The 22,419-nt window shown below is 44.4% G+C and overlaps 1 protein-coding gene and 1 long non-coding RNA gene across 3 annotated transcripts; one reads left to right on the top strand and one right to left on the bottom strand.

Moving 5' to 3' along the window:
• Nucleotides 1-2,157: 2,157 nt before the first annotated feature.
• On the bottom strand, nucleotides 2,158-10,662 carry LOC310826824. The gene is made up of 3 exons (XR_014555995.1): nucleotides 9,493-10,662; nucleotides 3,815-3,950; nucleotides 2,158-3,140 (listed from the first exon to the last, which is right to left on the bottom strand). It is a non-coding gene; the product is annotated as an uncharacterized lncRNA (long non-coding RNA).
• A 401-nt stretch (nucleotides 10,663-11,063) lies between these two features.
• Nucleotides 11,064-21,189, top strand: ZFAND5 (zinc finger AN1-type containing 5). 2 transcript variants are annotated; one of them, XM_083702147.1, is made up of 6 exons: nucleotides 11,064-11,613; nucleotides 15,478-15,634; nucleotides 15,868-15,979; nucleotides 16,357-16,457; nucleotides 19,216-19,341; nucleotides 19,543-21,189. In XM_083702147.1, exons 2-6 carry the CDS (start codon nucleotides 15,484-15,486, stop codon nucleotides 19,689-19,691), a joined length of 639 nt encoding a protein of 212 aa, XP_083558273.1. In that variant the 5' UTR covers nucleotides 11,064-11,613; nucleotides 15,478-15,483; the 3' UTR covers nucleotides 19,692-21,189. The 2 variants fall into 2 exon arrangements, with proteins under 2 accessions (XP_083558273.1, XP_083558274.1); XM_083702148.1 differs by having other exon boundaries at nucleotides 11,223-11,613; nucleotides 16,354-16,457.
• The last annotated feature ends 1,230 nt before the right edge of the window (nucleotides 21,190-22,419 follow it).

Here is a 22,419-nt window from a genome sequence, read left to right as displayed (position 1 = left end):
ACTCTAATTTTAGTTTTGGTTTTTGGCAGAATTTAGGCCACAATTTTATTGATTACAGAAAGTGAGTGGTTGCATAGACTCTGGTTCAACTAGCTCCCTGCACTCTTGCAGGCAACGCTGACTCAGAGCTCTATCATAGGTCAGCCAAGGGTGAACACCTGTGGTAGGTGGAAAGCCCAGGAACGGACTATGTCCACTCCCCAGATTCTCCCCTGGACTCAGGCACGGGCACAACCCCCTCTCGGGGCTTGACCAAGCCAACTTGAGTCTCTGGATTCCTTTAACGGAATACCCTTCACATAGGGATGGCGAGACCGTTCTCCCATCCCTATCACTTGAACCAGTGCCTATCCGACACACAAGCACCTGCTCTCACCGCCAACCACTCACACCTGTAACCAGTCTGTATTTTAGCCCTGGCCTTATTCAACTTATATATCAATGACATGGTCAAATACCTAACATCCCCGGAGTTTCATGCCCCCAAATTGGCCGAAAAATCAATTTCAGCGCTCCTCTATGCGGACAACGCGGTTCTCTTATCACGAACTAACCAGTAACCAGTCCCTTAACCCCACTGTCACTGCTGTCAGCCGCAAATCATTCCCAGTCACAGACAGATGCACCCCATCAAGCATGCATCAGGGAAGGTAATGCCCGGGTGACAGATCACTGTCCCGCCCAAGGCCAGAACCTTCTTGACCACAGTGCTCTGGACACGCTTCCTGACGGCAGAAGATTGAATTCTAATGGACTTAACCGCACGACCCATGTTCCACAGGTGAGCCAAATACTGCAACACCTGATGCATGGATGGCAACAAAGTATTGTCGATTGTCAAGTGCCGTGATTGAAACGCTAATAAGTCCGGCCCTCTTCTAAGACCGCAATGTGGAAGAAGAAACAGATGCCACTACTCCCTAAGGACCAGCTGCTGCCAAGGTTCCAAAGCTGAACAGGGAAATATTCCGGAAACTGCTGTACATCCGGAGCCAGGGATCTGAAGCGCTCCATCTGAAAATGGGATAGGGCATCAGCAATATCATTAGTAGCGCCAGGAATAAAACGGGCAGAAAACACAATGTTGAACCTGAGGCACCGCAGCACAAATGTGTGCAAAAGAGCAGAGACTCTGCTGGAGCGTGACAACTGCCTTGCCAAAACACTCACCACGGCCTGATTATCGGACCAGAAACGGACCCGCCGGTCCTTGAACTCCATGGTCCACATGTGCACTGCTACTACAATGGGGAAAAGCTCAAGAAACATTAAGTCATGGGTAATGACGGTGCCCTGCCAGTGCTCAGGCCATGGCTGTGCACACCAATGGCCATGGAAATAAAGCCCAAAACCCAAGGATCCAGCAGTGTCCAAATGGACCTGGAAATCACAGTGCAGGTTCAAGGTATCCTGCCACAGAGATACCCCATTGAACTCCCTCAGGAATTCCAGCCACATCTTGAGGTCTGCCTTGACCTCCCTAGGCAATCGCACCTGATGATGGGTGACTGCAGGCCTGCAGAGAGTCTTGCCAGGCGAGCACAAAGGGGGCGACCAGGAGCAACCACCCTGCAGGCGAAATTCATATAACCCAATAGGGACTGAACCTTCTCCAGTGGCAAAAACTCCAAAATAATGTCACATAGGGCCATCAATTTACCCTCAGGCAGTGAGGAAGTCTGTGCCACAGTATCCAGCTGAATCCCAAGGTAAGACAGCCTTGTATCTGAAGAAGTGTGCATGCACACCAAAGCTCATACCAATAAACTTAGTTGATCTCTAAGGTGCTACTGGCGGGAATTTTTATTATTATTATTTTGTTTGTGATAATTACCCTTCTGCATTGTAGAGTTGAACTGGTTGTCTCCAGCTCTGAAGCTGACTGTTCACTTTAGTGAAACAGAGAGCCCAATAACCATTTTAGCTGGTTTGTGGCACTTAGATTCCCAGGTTCCATTGTCTACTTCAGTGGTGTCCAAAGAGGGCCAGATTTGATGAAGTGAAGAGTTAAGGTTTTTTAGGATTTTTAGGCTTAAACCGGATTAGGCCCTCGTAACAGACTTTGGACATGCCTGCAGGGGCATAGTAAGGGGGGGTGGAGGTGCCACTCTGGGAGGGGTGACAAGATGGCCCCTGCCTCTCCCAGCTGTATAGAGTGTCCAAGGGCACACACAGTCCGAATGGACGCTGCGCAAGTGGCAGCTCATATAGCCGCCACGCGCGAGCGGCATCCCGTACGGACTGCGCACATGCGGGATGCCGCATTCACAGTCCATATGGTCTACGCCGCCCCAGGTGCTGGAGAGGGTTCTTCCAACACTGCATGCCTGGTCTATTTAGAAGCCTTTAGCTGCTTAGAAACATACATTTTTAATAGGTTCAGGATGTAGTTCCAGACAACAGGTCAGTCCTTGGTAAATACTTTGTGATTAGTTCAAAAATTCCAGTGATCATAAATAAATGGTATCCAGGATATAGTCAACCCACTTATATTTTTGATAAAATAAATTCAAACACTTTGAATCAATGCCAATTTATTCTTATTCTCCTTGGATGAGAGATGGGATATTAATGTAATAATAAATAAACAGTACACACAGACGCTGCTGGTTCATAAACAAGAGGAACTTGCTCATTAGGAATGCCTCAGTACTTTTACACATCCTTAATTATCTGCCCAAAACTAGAGTGTAATAAAAATTAAGAGGAAAATCAGAGAAAAGAAAATAATCTCAGAACAACAACAACAAAAATGCATACATACAAAAGTTATTGAGAATTCCAGCTCTTAGCTAGAGGAATTAAATGGTGGTAGGAGCAGGAAATCTGCAGCAATCTGAAATTCAATGGACAAACCTTGTACCGTTTTACTTCTGTCCTTATTTCATTTAAAAAATAAAAACAAAGCACACATCCAAAAGTAGGCTTTTAAAAATGATAAAATGTATGCTCAAGACACCAGATGCCCCATGCTCCTTGTGCTGTGGAATGTCAGCAAAGCCATCTCATTATTCCTGTTTTGCTGTCTCTGCACAGAGAATCCATCCGCAGACCAACATTTTCCATCCATCATGACATTAAAAAGGCTGCAGCATTTAAACACAAATGAGCAAAAACCCAAGGTATTTAGTATAGTGGACCTGCAAAACAGCAAATATGAACAAATGTTAATGTATGCAACTAAAAATAATGACAGATAAACACAACAGAGGCAGGAGAGGAGAGAGATGCGAGTATGAAGAGAGGTGCTTGGGGTGACTGTCTTCTGATTATGGAATTCCCTCATGGTACATTTCAGAAATATTTCAAGACTTTGCCTGTGAATGCAAACTGTGTCCTTGGTTTTATCTGAGCGCATCCCCTGCTGGTGAGCTCATGAAGGCAAAATCTGGCCAGGAGGCCAGGTAGAAAGAGGTAGGTTGTGCTGCATAGGATCTAAAATTGTTTTCATCACATACCTTGGGTTGTTTAATTCACTTATCCTTGTGGAAACAGTTTCTACTTCTGAGTTAACAAAAACGGGAGTGGTCTGGTATTTTTTTACTATTGTTATTATTCATTCCATTTCTTTACTGCTTTATATTTTTAAGAAAATATCTCAAAGCAGTTTACAACACACTAAAACAGCAAATAAAACCATGTAGACTAAAATATGACTGAATAAAGTCAAATATACATTCAAAGCAACATTAACAGGAAAATAAAATGTTATATTAAAGATTTCAAAATAAACCATTGCAAAGGAGGGCAGCTACAGAATGCACATTTAATGCAGCAAAGTTAACAGAGAAGACAATGTCTGCATAGAGCATACCTGCTGCAGTTGCTGCCAGTCCTGCCAACGGTGGCTTGTTTCACCTGTTCCTGGTACAAGGAAATGACCTCTGAACATTTGTTCTGATCAACCCCACTTTAAAATGTCCACATTGCAGGTTTAGTCTCAGGAGCTGCTACGGAGTAATGAAAGAGGAGGTTGGAATTGGAGGTGAACTCTTGGTAGCCGTAGCACTTGTGGCATAACTGTCAACTTACAGATTTGAAAATAAGGGACCAGCAGCCTCGAAAATAAGGGATCAGCAGCCAAAATAAGGGATTTTCCAAGCACAGGTATGTTTAACTTCTGAGCCCCTCCGAGCCAAAGGCAGAAAGCCCAGCCAGCAGCCAAATGCTGTGTCCCACACCGATTTAATATAAGATGCAGTTTGTCCCTACACAGTGCCAAACACATAGTGCCAAACCCAGAAGTGACCCACAAACATCAAAAAGGACATCACTAAAAGGGTGGGGCAGGAGCAAAACAGGGCGTTTCCATTTCACGTGATTTCATGCAAGTGCACAATGACCTAGAACGCAACCCTCACACAAATCGAGGGTTCCCTGTATTTTGCCTCCCTTCCCTCTTGCTCTCCCTCCCCCTGGCCCTCTCAGGTATTTCTGCCCTGCTCTTCTTCCACCTCCGTTGTCCCAGCCACAGCACCATTGGCGGGCAGGGCGTGGGAGAGGGAGCGGGAGAGCGGGTGGCATGTTGCGGGGTGGAGCAGCCGCAGCCGCAGCAGCCCAGCAAAGAAGTGAAGCGGCTGCTGGAGGTGAAGTGTGCAAGGTAGAAGGAAACGTTCTTGTGACAGGAGGTTTCTTGGCTGTGCAAGGACTCATTGCTAGTATAGGGAAAAGCATCACCAACTTGTGCTTGTGTTGGGCTTGAAAATTAACATAAAAACAAATCCTGTATTCCAGTCATGTTTAACACTTCTAGAAAGAAGCTAGTGTTCTTTTGTTTCTTTAAATTTACAAATCCCTGAATCATAGAATTGTAGAGTTGGAAGCGACCCTGAGGGTCATCTAATGCAGCGCTTCTCAACCTTTTTCCAACCCCAGCTCCCTTCCCACCTAGTTTCCTTCCTGTGACCCCCTGTCCTACCTGTAGAAAGGTAGCAATTTCAATGTTTTGTTTGTGAACAGAACATGTTTTAATTTTTATAATTTACACAAAACACAATTACATTAAAAAAATATTCTTTAAGTATTTCTCTATCGATGTGACCCTTGTGCTTGAAGACCAGAAACAAGCTTTTTCTATCCGGTTCTGTTGCTGTGAAGAATAACCAAAGATCATCTCTGTCCCGGATGCTAAGGTGATTCAGGGTTAGGCTGAGTAAATAATTCACACAACTGAGACCTGAATCTACCAAAGACAAAGTAAGAAATGCCATGAAAAACAGTTTTGCTTGATCATTTCTCACTTCCCTCTGTGGTCCTCTGGCCTCGTGCCATGGCCCCCCATTTACACCATTTTCACCTGAGGCCCCTGAGGGCCCCCAGGGGACCATATGGCCCCCGGTTGAGAAAGGCCAATCTAGTCGAACCCCATCCAATGCAGGAGTCTCAAGTAAAGCATCCCTGGCAGATGATGGCAGGTGTTTGTGTGAAAGAAAGAAGATATTGAGTTTACCAGGTGCTCTTGTGACTGCTTGTCTTCTTTTTCTGACAGTGGATGAGTGTTACAAAATCTCGCTTGGTGCCAGCCAGTAAGAGTTTGTCTAAATGTTTGGAAATAGCTTCTAGAAATGCATCTCTTTCTGCCATCCAGGTGAGATGAGTAAAAGAGATTAACCTCTTTTAAAGCTCTCCTGGCAAGAGGCCCAGGCCATTAGCAATTGTGGGGAGGGGAGGCAGAGGCTGAGGTAATCATATCTTAGTTTAATACAGGCTTCCTCACCCTCGGCCCTCCAGATGTTTTTGGTCTACAACTCCCATGATCCCCAGCTAGCAGGACCAGTGGTCAGGGATGATGGGAATTGTAGTCCCAAAACATCTGGAGGGCTGAGATTGAGGAAGCCTGGTTTAACACAGCTAAAAGAAATCTGATGTACTTGTGTATCTTTAAATTTACAAATGAGGCAGAATGACAGATATATTTACAGTGATGCTATGAATTCATCGGGTGCTCTTGCAACTCAGCTTGCTTGGAACATGGGGTCCTGTAATGGTGTCCCACTTGTGGTCTCTTCAGCCCAAAATTGAAACTACCTTCTGAGGTGCACAATATTTTTAGGGGTGTTTCAAGGCAGTAGCTTCCTATTTTCCTAGAGCAATGGTTTCCAAAGCTCCCCCTCCCCCTGGCATGGACCACTTGAAAATTGCTGGGAGTTTTGGCAGACCATGTAATGGTTTTTCTGCCTGTTATGCCAATTGTAATGGGTTGTGCTAGATGCTGCATGGTTTTAATCTTATTTGTATGGCTTCCATTATTTCTTCTATTGTATTTTATTGTGTTACAATTTGAATACTGTAGAAGTCAAACTGCAATAAAGAAAAAGAAATAGAAGAAATAATAGAAGCCATACAAATACCATTAAAAATCAGTAGTAATAATAATAATAATAATAATAATAATAATAATAATAATTTATTATTTATACCCTGCCCATCTGGCTGGGCCTCCCCAGGCACTCTGGGCGGCTTCCATAGAAACCAAAAATACAGTAAAATATCACACGTTAAAAACTTCCCTGAACAGGGCTGCCTTAAGATGTCTTCTGAATGTCAGGTAGTTGTTTATCGCTTTGACATCTGCTGGAAGGGCGTTCCACAGGGCGGGCGCCGCTACCGAGAAGGCCCTCTGCCTGGTTCCCTGTAGCTTTGCTTCTCGCAATGAGGGAACCACCAGAAGGCCCTCAGCGCTGGACCTCAGCGTCCGGGCAGAACGATGGGGGTGGAGACGCTCCTTCAGGTATACTGGACCGAGGCTGTTTAGGGCTTTAAAGGTCAGCACCAACACCTTGAATTGTGCTCGGAAACGTACTGGGAGCCAATGTAGGTCTTTCAAGACCGGTGTTACATGGTCTCGGCGGCCGCCCCCAGTCACCAGTCTAGCTGCCGCATTCTGGATTAGTTGTAGTTTCCGAGTCACCTTCAAAGGTAGCCCCACGTAGAGTGCATTGCAGTAGTCCAAGCGGGAGATAACCAGAGCAGAAAAGTGACTAGTGGGGTGCCACAGGGTTCTGTCTTGGGCCCGGTGTTATTCAACATCTTTATCAACGACTTGGATGATGGACTCAAGGGCATCCTGATCAAATTTGCAGATGACACCAAACTGGGAGGGGTGGCTAACACCCCAGAGGACAGGATCACATTTCAAAACGACCTTGACAGATTAGAGAACTGGGCCAAAACAAACAAGATGAATTTTAACAGGGAGAAATGTAAAGTATTGCACTTGGGCAAAAAAAATGAGAGGCACAAATACAAGATGGGTGACACCTGGCTTGAGAGCAGTACATGTGAAAAGGATCTAGGAGTCTTGGTTGACCACAAACTTGACATGAGCCAACAGTGTGACGCGGCAGCTAAAAAAGCCAATGCAATTCTGGGCTGCATCAATAGGAGTATAGCATCTAGATCAAGGGAAGTAATAGTGCCACTGTATTCTGCTCTGGTCAGACCTCACCTGGAGTACTGTGTCCAGTTCTGGGCACCACAGTTCAAGAAGGACACTAACAAATTGGAACGTGTCCAGAGGAGGGCAGCCAAAATGGTCAAAGGCCTGGAAACGATGCCTTATGAGGAACAGCTAAGGGAGCTGGGCATGTTTAGCCTGGAGAAGAGGAGGTTAAGGGGTGATATGATAGCCATGTTCAAATATATAAAAGGATGTCACATAGAGGAGGGAGAAAGGTTGTTTTCTGCTGCTCCAGAGAAGCGGACACGGAGCAATGGATCCAAACTACAAGAAAGAAGATTCCACCTAAACATTAGGAAGAACTTCCTGACAGTAAGAGCTGTTCGACAGTGGAATTTGCTGCCAAGGAGTGTGGTGGAGTCTCCTTCTTTGGAGGTCTTTAAGCAGAGCCTTGACAACCATATGTCAGGAGTGCTCTGATGGTGTTTCCTGCTTGGCAGGGGGTTGGACTCGATGGCCCTTGGGGTCTCTTCCAACTCTATGATTCTATGATAGCATGCACCACTCTGGCGAGACAGTCCGCAGGCAGATAGGGTCTCAGCCTACGTACCAGATGGAGCTGGTAAACAGCTTCCCTGGACACAGAATTGACCTGTGCCTCCATGGACAGCTGTGAGTCCAAAATAACTCCCAGGCTGCGCACCTGGTCCTTCAGGGGCACAGTTACCCCATTCAGGACCAGGGAAGCCTCCACACCTGCCCGCCTCCTGTCCCCCAAAAACAGTACTTCTGTCTTGTCAGGATTCAACCTCAGTGTATGAATATTTAATACAATTGATGTGTATGTTGGGTTTTACATCTTAATTCTAGCCTTCCATTAACTTTATTGGATAAAAGAAATAAAATAATGGCAATAGCTTAATAATAATAATAATAATAATAATAATAATAATAATAATTTATTATTTATACCCCGCCCATCTGGCTGGGTTTCCCCAACTGAATTTATCTGGGACAGGCTTCCTCAACCTCGGCCCTCCAGATGTTTTGAGACTACAATTCCCATCAGCCCTGACCACTGGTCCTGCTAGCTAGGAATCATGGGAGTTGTAGGTCAAAAACATCTGGAGGGCCAAGGCTGACGAAGACTGATCTGGCACAATGAAAAATCACAGCTGAGTGCAGATACAGTGACAGACATATTAGAACAGGCTTCCTCAAACTTGGCCCTCGAGATGTTTTTGGCCTACAACTCCCATGATTCCTAGCTAGCAGGACCAGCGGTCAGGGATGATGGGAACTGTAGTCTCAAAACATCAGGAGGGCTGAGGTTGAGGAAGCCTATATTAGAAAATGTACAGATATATTTATTCTGGCCTTTGACACCTGAGATGTATGTTTTCAGGGTCAACCATATTCCTGCAATTGTAATCTGTTCTAAGTGTTTTTAATTTTGAATTGCTGCAACTCAACCTGGGACCTGCTAGTGAAGGATGGGTAATAATAATTTAAGAAAACAGAAAAGGTGTACTGATCCTCACCTTCCAGGCAGAATGATGGAGCAGCTGCTGCACCCACTACTCTTGCTAGACCACCTGCATGAAGCTTGCAAACCATGGGTGGTCAATGGATCAGCTTGGAACACCTGTCCTGAGTACTGCACAGCATGATTTGGCAGAGGGCTGTAAGGATAAATGTGAATCTACTTTTAAGGGCACCTCCCATATTTAGCTGAGGTTAGGCCCAACCAAGCGGGCAGGGCAAGAAGCCAGAGTGAAGTAGCACCTAAAGGATATTAGACCTGTTTGTACTTAGTTCTTTAACAAATCCTCATTAAAAGAGGACATTACAGGGACATTGACTGTTCCACCTCTGGCAGAAAAATGTCCTGGACTGGGCTTGGGCTTATCTGCTTGTGCAGACAGATGGGAGTTTTGTCCCAAGCTCTGCTGTCCTCCTTTGCACCTTCCAAAATGCTGTTCTGGAGAATTCCCCAGCCCTCTGAAAACCAGTTTGCAGAAGCAGCAGAGAAGGAAATCAGAAACACCTTGCCCCTGTGTAAGCAGAAAAACCTTCCCTTTATGCAGACCTACCTTAGGATCCAAGCCTCCAGAACTCTAAAAGGTTATGCTGCACCTATTCAGTCCAAACATTTCACTGATAAGTACGGTTCTGTTTTTGCCCAGTCACCACAGCTGACCTTGGGGAAGCAGCTTCTCTCGTATCCCTCCTGTAGTGTAAGAGAGCCCCTTCCGTGCAGCGGAGTGAAAGCGGCAACTGCCTTATCCCTGTTTACATCTTAGCAGCACAAGCTTACTCATTCACAGCAGAAAGTTCAAGGCCCACACGCCTGTACTTGTAGTCCGAGGCACTAAAAGGACACTCACCAAAAAAACCCTCTAGCGTGCAGATATGAACACTGATCAAACTCGCCGCTACTGAAAAAAGGATCCCAGCAAAACAAGAATATGTGCAACTTGATGTGCTGTGTGAACTTTATGTAGGGTAAAGGTCACAGCTGTTCAGCAAGCACAAAAGGGGGAACAAATGGCTCAAAGCCCCAACTGGGCTTCCTGTTGTGTGCAGATCCATTTTGTTTTTCATTCATTTTATATTAGGGTCTATTTAAACATTCACATTTTATTTGTCTAACGAATATCAGCAGGCCACTTAATAGGAGTGTACAGTGAAGAGAAAATATTTATAATTACAATGTGTTGAGGTAGTAATAGAGGGACTTTTATTTATGCTGAAAGAAATACAGTAATTTGGAATTGGTTATCAAAGCAAATATTAGGCAAGATCAAGAAATGCTCAGCTGTCAACAGCAACATTAGAGCGTCATTGGGCTGAAGCCGTTTTCAAACACTTTCAAAAGACATTCGGCCTGTTGAGGAGGTCCTAGGCTAAGCACTGCTATGGCACAATTAGGATTCCCGTGGCCACAGCCAGACCGCCTCAGTAAATAAGACACCACTAAAACTGCATTTCTGACCAATCACAAGAACAGGAACAATAAGAGGTCCTTGGATAATTTACAAGCGTGTATTAAATCCAAAATGAAATTTCTGCTCCCACTAAATTAGCAAGAGTAGCCGTGCTCAAGGAAAAGTCTCTAAGCACTATGCATGCCCTTTAACATGTACTGTATATATCTTTTAAAATATTTGATGGAAGCTGATCTCCTTATTATGGGTATCCTGGCAGTCTTGTTTTTCTCCCAGGATTAGGCCGGCGTGTAAATGTGTGGAGAGAAATGAGGTGGGAGGAGGGCACGGTTGACCTGAACGGGGCAGTAGTGCAGATTCCCTGGGCACCACAGTTTGCCCACAAGTCAGCAAGTGTGTCTCGGTGAGTGTGCAGGAATGCCTGGGGAATGTCCGAAGGGAGACGCAGGACATTCCACGCTCAGCGGGTCTTCTCGGAGCTGCCTCCAGGTCCCGCGGCTGCTTCGGGGTTTCCTGGTTCTCCTCGCGAAGGGGGAGGGAGATTTCGCAGGAATTCGCAGCTCTTTTCGGCTGCCTTCCATCCCTTCCTTTGCGCGGCACTTCGGGCGCCACTCGGGGCCTACTTCCGAGGAGACGTGGCTGGGGCTGCGCCAGGAGGAGCGGGCCAGGGAATCCCTCGGAGGGCGGCGGCGCCTCGCAGCGCGGCGATCGCGGCCTGGGGAGGGGGGGGCGGCGCGTGGCGGGCGGGGCGGGGCCTGGTGACGTGTCGCGCCTCGTCATCGAGCCCGTCAGCTGCCGCGCTCGCGCGCCCCCGCCCGCCTCCCTCGAAGCGCCTGGGCCGCCGACGCGCACGCGCGCGCCCTCCTCCCTCCCTCCCTGCCTGGCTCGCTCGGCGGCGGCGGCGGCGGTTTGTGCGCGCGAGGCGCTCTCTCGGCTCCTCCGGCCCCGAGGCTGGTGGCGGCGGCGGCGGCGGGGCAGAGGCAGAGGCAGAGGCAGCACCGGCAGCAGCAGCAGCAGCAGCAGCAGCAGCGCCGCCCTTCGCCCTCCCAGCAGCCGCTCCCCCCGTCCGACAGCGGCTCCTCCTCCTCCGCCTCCTCCTCCCGCGGCTGCTGCTGCTTCAGGAACAAAGGGAGGAAGCGGCGGCGGCGGCGGGGCTGTCTTCCCGCCCGAGCCCGGGATAGCGGCGGCGGCCTCCCTCCTCCTCCTCCTCCCGGTTTCCGCTTCTTTGTCCTCTGGGTCGGAGTCTGGCCGGGAGCCTCGAGGCGGGTGAGTCGCCCCTTCCTTCCCCTCCCCTCCCGGGGGGGGGGGCTGCGGACCCAGCGGCGCCCCTTCTGCCCCCCCGGCTAGGGGGGGTCTGTGTCTCCGCGTCTCCCCCGCGCCAAGGAGGCGGCGGCGGCGGACAAAGGGCCGCGAAGGGGCAGCCGGGCTTCGGCCGCGGGGGGGGGGGAGAAAGAGCTTTCCCCGGAAAGGGGCCCCCAAAGCCAGGCGGGGCGAGGGGGGGCTGGCAGAAGACCCTCCGGGGAGGGGGGCAGACAAAGGGCTGGCCGGGGGGGGCGCGGGGACCCGGGCGGCTCCTCTCCCGCCCCCCCCCCCCGGAGAGAGGCGGCTTCCTGGGCCCCGTGGGCCGCCTGGCGCGGAGGCCGCGAGCGGCTCTTCTCCTCGGCTGGGCCTGGCCGTGACTCAGGGATTCTCCGGCAGGCCTCTCGCCGCTTCCTCTCTCCTCCTCCTCCCTTCCCTTTGTTTGTGGTGTTCCCCCCCCCCCCCGCGCCCGCTTTCTCGGGCCTCCAGGCCCCCCGGCCTAGTTTCCTCCGCTGTTTCATTGTGTGCCTTTACCACTCAGTTTCCCCACAGGAGGTTTCCTTTTCTGTCCCCTTCCTAATTAAACTGCATTTAAAAGAAGGAAACCTGGATAAACATAGTCGTGGTTTGTAAGCTTTGCTTAAACTATTAAATCGTGAAGCCTTGGGGCCTGGATGGGGCATGTTCCCCATGTTCTGCGCCTGAATGCTACACGGTGTGTCTGTAGCTGTGGCTTTGGACCAGCATTGCAACTAATATGGACGGAGCAGTTCTATGAAGGCAAGCCATGCAGTTGAGCAAGCGCAGCTTTCTTGAGCTGGAGAGCGGGAACCCAAATCAGCATATTTTAGGAGGAACCATCTGGTGCATACAGTGTGTAGTGTGTGCTCTGGAGTGACACAATTGCAGTCATCTGGGCCATTTAACTGTTCTTACTACTCTTGCTCAGGGCTAAAATCACTTGGATAAATTCTCGATATGTTTCTCTTAATGGAGTGTCTTTTGTTAAGCTGCTTTTATAGTTTCCTGTTGGTCCATTTTTGCTGCTTCAGTTCTGTGGGCTGTACAGGAGCTGGGCAGCCTTTGGAGATATAAATAGAAGCTGATTTCAGAGGCCCCTGTTGACGAGCTTTTGCCTGAGCCTCTAGCTCAGCCTGTCACATTGCAGCCTTGTGACAAGCGGAAGCTAATGCACGCACCATGTGACTTGGGCTTCTGAGAAATATTAAAGCAAGCAGACGACGTGCATGTGATAGTATTCGAACCCAGTATTCCAGTAAAAAAGCGAAAGGTCTAAAGAACGGTAGCTAGCTTAAAATTATGAAATTCATACCCGATAACAAACATTGTTTTTCTGTAAAGATTTGTTTGGCTTTCCATGCTAGTCATTTGCAGGTGCAAACTTCTTTGATACTGATGATGTCATTCTAGGGCTTTTTAATTGGATGGTGCAAAATTTACATGAAACTAGAAAAATGAAAATGGCACAGCTTTGTTTTTACAGATAAGTTTTACATAGCTTACGGTGTCGATTTTACATTTGTTTTGGAAAAACGGGTCAAATTTGTGACCACATATTCTCCCAAACAAATGTTTCTTTATAAATTACAAGCTGATTTTAGTGAGTTAGGGTGGACTTTATGGTGAAGGTCTGCCTGAAGTCTGCTTTGGGATATTTATTCAGCAAATATTATCTACTGTTTTGTGAAACAGGCCCTCTTTTTCTGTCCCCCTTGAGCATATCTTCTAAAATGCTATATTATAACAATTGTGGAAAAGTGACCCACTCGTATGTATGGTACAGGACTCTTGTCTTCAGGCCTTTTAGAACAAGAATAAACTCTGAAGCCATTCTCAGTTGATTTTCTTAAAGATGCTCGTGCAGAAAAACACACGATTATTCAGGATATGTAAATTCAAGCTTTGGAAGTTTCATACTGTTTAAAATATACATGCAAATATGCTCTGTGAAGATTTTTCATTTTTATTCATTTCACAGTTTTATATGCTGCCTTTCCATTGTTGAGGCCTTCGAATGCTTTTCTTTCTAGTAGACCATTATTAAACATTACAATCCAATTAATGTAGTGCTGTGGGAACAGAGGTTATGGATCCTATATTTTTATATCAGTCTTGCATAGCTTATATGGTAATGAAGTTGAAGTGTTTATGTTGCTAAAACATGACCCGTGTCATGCACAGATGAGGCGGCCTTTTCAAGCAGGAAATTTTGTTCAAGTTTGTTCTGATAGTCACGGTATTTTGCTGAGTTGCTGTAAAATGAGTGGCTTGTTTTAATGAATATATTAAGCAGGACATCTTCCAAAAAGCCTGCTTCAAGTGAAACTCTTCAGCTTAATAGCTTTTGTCTTATTAAAATAGTAGATGATTTTGTATAAAATAATTTAAACACATGGTGTTCTCAGTTAGCATGGGGTTGGTTTGGTTACGGGCCCAAGTTCTCAGGTCCTGTTGGGCTAGTCTACCAAGAATAGTGCTCCATCCTTATCTCCATAATTTGTTTTTAATATACAAAGCAGTGTGTCTCTTGAGCCTAAAAGTACTCCCCATGCTGTGAGATCTATTGATAGGCAATAACCAGAACAGGCATGAATGGAGAAGCATAAGACTGTTCTGCTTTATTGAATAGACTTGAAGATTTAAAATCACTATGAAAGGTTCAGGACACATTTGTGTCCCTTTCAGTGACAAATCACAGTCCAGGGTTTTATGATTAGCATATGTTGGTCTGCCTTCTCCACAGGAATAAAGGAAAACAGAACCACAAACTATTTTGATAGTTCGTATATTTTGCTTCTAGTGTTGTTCTTGTTGCATCCCACTCCACAGATGGGGCAGGTAGAGCAAAATGGAGGAATCCTAGAGTGGGAAGGGACCTGAAGAGTCATCTAGTCCAGGCATGGCCAGACTTGGCCCTCCAGCTGTTTTGGGACTACAATTCCCATCATCCCTAACTAACAGGACCAGTGGTCAGGGAGGGCCAAGTCTGGCCACGCCTGATCTAGTCCAATGCTCTGCAGTAGGAGTCACAGTTAAAGACAGATAGAATGTTTCTCTCTCATATTTCTTCCACACTCCAGTAAAGATTGCTGGATCAGGACCCTTAAGTCTAAATCAAAGGAGCATAATTGCAGTGGGTTGGACTGGATGACCTTTGAGATGATCCTTGTGGATGTGGTCTTTTCAGCACCGAATGACTGTCAATGGAACATACATTTAGATTCATCTCTGCCATATGCTTACTTGAAAGCAGTGCATTGTGGGCAGGTTGCATTGATGCCTGTATGCACTTAACATTGACCCTCAGGCGTCTAAGCTATGAGGCAACATTTTTTCTGTAGTAAAGCAATCCAGGTGAGGTTGATTTGGGACTGGAGAATATGAATCCAATCTTCCCTCTCCTTCAGCCCTAGGCTGAAGATAATCAATAGGCAAGCTACTTACCTCTCTTCAGCTTCAACAGTTGGGGTGGCATTCCTGCTTATTCCTGCCAATTTGACTTACAGTACAAGATGAAGGAATCACACAGGTGTAGCTCACAATCCTGTCTGCATTTGGGGGGAAGGTGGTATCTTTTCACAAAGTTCAAGTGGAAACAGGCTTTTGCCTCATACCTCACTTACTCTGTTTGGAGTGGTTTCCTTTAGTCCTGTCCCTTTTCCTGTTATGGTTGCCTGTGCTTATACACAGAGAATGACCACTGTGGAAATATGGCTATGTGATGTTATCTTATGTATTGGCTAGTTCATGTGAATTATGATCTTATAGCAACTTCTAAAGCAGTTTGTGTGTGTGTGTGTTTATTTACAGCACAAGATGGCTCAGGAGACCAACCAGACCCCAGGGCCCATGCTGTGTAGCACAGGATGTGGATTTTATGGGAATCCTAGAACTAACGGAATGTGTTCTGTCTGCTATAAAGAACATCTTCAAAGACAGCAAAATAGTGGTCGAATCAGTCCAATGGGTATGTGCTGGAGGAACATAATATAACTGAAATGCTAGCTGTGAATACTGTTACATTTCAGATATAAACATTTAAGTGAACGTTTATACTATTCTAGTAACTTTGAGGCATTTTTGTGTATAAGCCAAATTAACTCATTAAAAAGACTTCCAAGTATTTAACAGCTGTAGTATCTGCATATTACAAAGTTTACATTTCTAATCTATATGCTTATATTTCCCCCCTTCATACAGGAACATCAAGTGGTTCCAACAGTCCTACCTCTGACTCTGCATCTGTACAGAGAGCAGATACTAGTTTAAACAACTGTGAAGGTGCTGCTGGCAGCACATCTGACAAATCAAGGTAAGAGCAGTGTAGAGCCTGATAGTGAAATGAAATAATTCTGGGAGAGTATGTAAGGGACACTCTAAGTGTGTTACTATTATAACAGTTTCTGCTACAGCTAGTTTGTAGGGGAAATAACTGCAGAGTTTATTACTTCTGCAATCAAAAAGGCTCTGAGCTTTACAATGAGGGAATTGATGTAAATGCCTTAGTTTGCTATAAGGTTAGATTACAAGGACACTTAGATATTACAGTCTATACATCAAACTTTATCTCCAGTGAGTTCAGTCATAGTTGTCAAAGAAGAGCCCAGGGTTTTTAAGTTTTAGCTTTATAAGATGTTAGTCTTCCTAATAGCACTAACAGATTGCTCTCATTTCACTGAATGCAAGCAGAAATGTGCCTGTTGCCGCCTTGCCTGTAACACAGCAAATGACAGAAATGAGCATTTCAAGAGAGGAGAAAGTAACTCCGAAAACAGAAACAACAGAGCCAGGTATGCCTTTTTTAAAGTCGCTTAAGTGCAGCTAGTTCAGTGGGACCTGGCAGGTGTAGACGTTTGGTAACCAATGAGAAAAACTGTGCCATATTCTCTTTAGTATTTGGTTCTTTAGCATTAAAAGGCAAAATTGCAAAGTAAAAGATTTATCATCCTTAGATCAATTTGTTCACTGCTTGTAAGAGTTCATCCAACAGTTATTATAAGTAGATTAATGTCGCTAGTCCCTTCAGCGAAAATGAATTGAGTAGTGAGAACGTGCTATTCTTTTTTTATTTAAAGAAAACCATACAAAATGGTTGGTGTTTTTTTAATTAAGCATTTTGAATGAATTCTTTAACGTGCTGCAGTTCACCAGTCTTTACAACTTTCAATAGTTACTTTTGATCACTAGAGAAATCCAACAATCTTGCAAACAAGGTTGGTTTTTTTAAGTATCTTTGTTTTTTATATCCCTATTTTATATCTGTTTTGTATACCAACTTCACTGAAATGATTATTTCTGAATATAATATACCTCCATGCATTGTTATTCAGGCTTTTTTTAAAGACTTGACATTTTGAAGTAACTTCTGGTACTTGTAAAGTGTTTATGAAATACCGTATTTTTCGCCCTATAGGACGCACCGTCCCATAAGGCGCACCTAGTTTTTTTGGGGGGAAATAAAGCAGAAAAAATTATTCCCCCCCCCCCCAGGCGCGGGGCTGGGGCGGGGGAGGCCCGCCGGAGCTTCCCCTGACCCCAGCCCCCAAACAGGCAGCTCTCTGCAAGCCGTGGGAGCCCAGGGCTGGCTCCCGCCGCTTGCGGAGAGGTCCGCGAAGCCTGGATGCGCTGAGCTCAGCGCGCGCAGGCTTCGGCATGCAGGCAGCGGGAGCGCTCCCCCCGCTTGCGGAGAGGTCCGCGAAGCCTGGACGCGTTGAGCTCAGCGCGCCCAGGCTTCCGCATGCAGGCACCTCTCCGCAAGCAGCGGGAGCGCTCCCCCCGCTTGCGGAGAGGTCCGCGAAGCCTGGAGAGCGAGAGGGGTCTGTGCGCACCGACCCCTCTCGCTCTCCAGGCTTCAGCGAAAGCCTGCATTTGCCCCATAGGACGCACACACATTTCCCCTTCATTTTTTGAGGGGAAAAAGTGCGTCCTATAGGGCGAAAAATACGGTATTTCCTAAATTTGAATAAGTTCACAAGGTTGGAATCCATAGAGCATTTTGCATGAGCGTTTTTGTATTAATTTGCATTCAATATTCCCACTATTGAATGTTCTGGTGCTGAAGTCATAATCAATGGGTATATATTTACATTAATTGTTTGGATGAACTCTTCTTATAATAGGCTTTTAAAAGTTGTTTTTAGTAATGTATTTTTACTATATGATTTTGTTTGAACGCTTTGATATTAGGATGGTTTGATTCTTTTGCCAGTATTTCTTGCTGGTGTATAGTATCATAAAATGTAATTCTAAATAAGGTGAATTTGGACATGGGATTCATTTAGAAGTAAGTGAAAAGGCCAGCCCAGCAGGTACAGCCTTAATGATGAACAGCTTTATACATCAGGGGGACCTTTTTATGTATATTCCTGATAAATGTGAAGGTAGATGGCAAGCTGAAAGATATTTAAATAGCACAATTATTTCCTATATTTCTTTGAATCAAGTAGCATACATATTAATGTTCTGAAACTAGGTGGGAGTATATAAAATGATAGAATATGCTATGGCCTATGTATGATGTGTGTTGTTCCACCCATCTTCCACAGACGTGGAAAAGCCTAATAAATCTGTAGTGTAAGTAAACAGATAATGCATTAAATGAAAGGGTGTTTTTTAACTGCATAGATTAGGTAAAAAAGAAAGAGTAGTAGTAGTAGTATGAAAGCGTTAGCTCTTCATTTATGATGATAGGGCAGCAACACTGAATACTGTGTGCACAGAAAGATGGAAACATACCACACTAAGGTGTTGAGCACCCAGAAATACCTTCCTAGTTCTCTGGAGCAGCTATGGGCTGATGCAGATTCTGTTTGAAGGTGATAGTGATTATAGGGGAGAGAATAGGAAAGAGGAACCTCCAAGGTACATCCTTTCAGCCAATGTATGTTTTTTGTGGTGGCAAGAGTAGTAGTTTGCTGAAAGTTTGAGTGAGACCATAAAATATCCATTCCGAAACCTGCATCTTTACTCTTGGTAATCTCCAGCACACGAATCTTCTACAATCCATGACTTGGGAACCAGCCCAGAAGGTTATGGGCTCTACTTGGTGCTTCTATCAAGACTGAATTGCTTGAATCCTAAACTAACTTGAGAAATTTAACTTAATGGAATGAAGCTTTACTATCCCCCCCCCCCCCGAAAAAGTCTCTGAAGGGGAGGCATCCTGAATAATATGGAAGGGTACAGCGGACTTCTGGAAAAGATGAGGACTGTGGCAACTTAGAAGCCACTGCCCCACAAAAGGTGGGGAACCCCCCAGGGAAGCTTTTCATGGGTCATAGGTTGCTATAGGCAGAAGGGGGGGGGATAACTTTGTGTTTTCAGGTTAACATAATAAGAGAACCATTCTAATGATTTCTTTACTACAAAAAGGAGACAGGGAGGATGAAGGAGTAGGTGCTTCCAAAAATTAATTCAGCATCTCTTTCTATAAATAAACTACCAACACTGAGGTGTGTAAAGAAGAGAATTTAAAATATGGAGATGAAAGCAGTTTAGAATTACAGTATACCACGTCTAATCAACTTTGGCCTGTTTTGTTCTTTTCAGTTGTTACTCAACCCAGTCCTACAGTTAGTCAGCCTAGTACATCTCAGAATGAAGAGAAAACACCTGAAATGCCTAAACCAAAGAAGAACAGATGTTTTATGTGCAGAAAGAAGGTTGGCCTTACAGGTATGCTATTGGACACTGCATTATCCACACTTATCCAGTCTTAAATATAGTTACTGCTGAGGACTTGCATACTTTGAAACTTTGTGACACTTTGAAATGGCACAGATGTATGTATGTACCGGAATTCAGTTTTTTTATTCCACATGACGAAACCTAGGTCTTCACCGAACAGGACTTTATGCTGTTTTTGTGCTTTTACAGGGTTTGATTGCCGATGTGGAAATCTGTTTTGTGGACTTCACCGTTACTCTGACAAGCACAACTGCCCATATGATTACAAAGCAGAAGCTGCAGCAAAAATCAGAAAAGAGAATCCAGTTGTTGTGGCCGAAAAAATCCAGAGAATATAAACTAACCTACTCGGTGAAAAGACTGACTTTCTTTGTTTTTATTTTAAAATATCCTAGGAAAACATTAAAGAGCAGATGCATGGCCATTTTCCTTTGATGTTCTCCAGAGTTTTACTTTAGTCTATCTTATTGATTGATATTTTAGGATGTTGTGGGTGTTACAGGCAGAATTGGATAGATACAGCCCTTTAAAATGTGTACATGCCCTCCCCAAAATGAATTGAAAGAGTAAGACCTGCACTTGGAAAACAGACATGCACAAAAGACAGAGTTGTCTAGTTCACATGTGCCAAACAGATGCATAAAATCTGCATGTTTGCAGCAGATTTGCCTTTTGGGAATGTAATTGAGGTATATCATCCTTGGATAGTGCTACGTGCCTGCTTGATTAAATTACACACCAGGAAAAAATGAGTCTACTTTTACCATAGTTAAACTTTGTCCTCTTTAATTTCCACAATTCATTGTTTTGAAACTGAGCTGCAGAGGAGCCACTTTCTAAAGAGAACGGGTGTTCAGGTGCCATAAGCCGCACTTTAAGGTTACCTACTGAATGAAACCAAGAAATTTGAGTCTGAACAGTGCAATCCTTGGAACTGATGGAAATTGTTCAACTATTAAAACTGGTTCCCAAAGGAAACTTCATTTTCAGAACTTTTTGAACTAGCCTACAACAGAAGATTTGTCTGCTTCTTACTCTTTATGTAGCTGATAAGTTTGTGTAGCACAAAACCACAAGACTGTTTTACAGTTTACAAACAAAATGCTACATTTAAAAAATAAACATAACCACAGCAGCTCTGTCAAGTAACATGCATCTGATGAACCTAGTTTGCAAATGTATTCAAGCATTTAATTTGTCATATACATCTTAAGTTGAATGTGTTCTGGGTTCAAAAGAACGTTAGCTTTTAATTTTTATAGTTTTCAAATGTAGTGAGATTGCACCATTTTGCATGGAAAAATCATACCCAATATGGCTGCTGTAGACTTTAAGTGGTACCTGGAACCACTCTGAGGGCTGCTTTATTATTTTAATAGTACTTGGGTGTAGGACTATAGTGTTCTTGGGTGTATTGCATGGGCTGCATTATCTACAGCATTGTACAATAACAACTCTAGAAAAAGGCAGTATACTTCACTGATGCTTGTCTGGTAATATCACTTCTGTGTTATAATGGAAGGTTTTTGTGATGTATGAAACTTGTGTTTTTTTATATAAACAAGTACAGTTTAGAGTAGTGTAGTGGTAATGCCTGTCCTCATCTGTAAATAGTTGTGTATACACAGGGCACTACTTCTGACTTCTATTGCAGTGTTCAGTCTTAGTTTTTCTTCATTAAAAGCATCAGGTTTTGCTTTATATTTTGTCCTCAGTTGAGTTATTAGATATACAAATGTGTACAGATAGTTCATATTTATGTATTGCACATAATCATGCTACCCGGCATCTATGCTATATTGTATTATGTAAATAATAAAATCATGTACAGAGGGATATAGCTCCTTTTTGTGATGCTTCATTGGGTTATTAAAATATTGATTGAATAATCTGAAATCTCCTACTTGTGAAAAGTTGGTTGCAACTAATCCTTCAATTCTTATTAGTTAATAATTCTGGAGATCAGCTCTTCTGCATGTTTTTCCCCTTGCTGGATTTTATTTTTATGTACACTTCAGCCAATGAAGATGTGTTCAGATGAGCAAAGCATGTAAAATGGAATACAGATATGACTCCTGGACCTTTAAGAGCAACATCATAGTTGAAAAAAAGAAGCTTTTAAGAGTCTTAGTTGCTTTGATCTACAAATTTCTCCACTCAGATTCTTTTTGCTGCCACCTTAGCTGCAGTTTTCTGACCTGATTTACTGCAAAAGTTGTGCCTTTTGACCATGTTGAATCACTTGTTTTTTATTTATTACTGTTATGAAATCCAATTACCCTATGTGGTGGTATACCACTTCCATGGAATTAAATATGGAAACTATGTGATGTGTACAGATTTCCCCTCTTTCAAACTTCTTTTTTTAAAAGAGCTTGGAGCAATAAACAGCACACTCCCTAGTTCACTTTCCCAAATTATGTCCACCCTGGTCTAGCTCTGTTTCCTTTTATATATTTTTTTATAGGAAGGTCAAAAGTCTGTGTATAGAGCTCTGTTCTGTAGTGGCTAGTAATGCGTTTATAATTAAGTAGGATGCAAAACGTTGGAGCTATTCCCTGGAATAACAGGTTTACTTATATGAGCAGATTTTTAAAGTTTAGTTTGCTTTCTCATGGAAGTTGTAGAAGAACATTTCTGTTCCGTGTGTGTGTGTGTGTGTGTGTGTGTGTGTGTGTGTGGAAAAAACCCATAGCAGCTCCAAACCTCACAAGGGGTGGGCTATTAATGACACTATAATCAAAGCTTAGCTATGTATCTGCCTTGCCTGTGACACGGTAGTTTGAGAACTTACACTTTCTTTAACAGAGACCTAAAATTATCTGCAAACAGATGTGCAATAAAACAGTTTTTACAGCTTTTTTACCTCTATTATTAGGCTAAAATGCTGCACATGTATAGAGCTGATGCTTAGCTCTGTAGTTCTTCCTCCTAGTATGAAATCATTTGCTTTGTTTCCTGAGGTCATTCACCCTGTGAATATCTTTGTATAAAATATCTGTCACTTGGGTGAGTAGAGAGTAAGTGCTGGTGCACTACAAAGTATCCACTGTGAAGGAAAGATGT

This window comes from Podarcis gaigeae, assembly GCF_964106915.1.
Source record: "Podarcis gaigeae genome assembly, chromosome: 11".
NCBI lineage: Eukaryota > Metazoa > Chordata > Lepidosauria > Squamata > Lacertidae > Podarcis > Podarcis gaigeae.
This window is presented reverse-complemented; position numbering and strand designations above follow the sequence as displayed.

Bases quoted from the DNA above. Each gene is read 5' to 3' on its own strand.
- ZFAND5 (XM_083702148.1), top strand. From the start codon at position 15,484: ATGGCTCAGGAGACCAACCAGACCCCAGGGCCCATGCTGTGTAGCACA. The intron at 15,980-16,353 runs GTAAGAGCAGTG...ACTGAATGCAAG, and splicing joins AGCACATCTGACAAATCAAG to CAGAAATGTGCCTGTTGCCG. The intron at 16,458-19,215 runs GTATGCCTTTTT...TGTTCTTTTCAG, and splicing joins AACAGAAACAACAGAGCCAG to TTGTTACTCAACCCAGTCCT.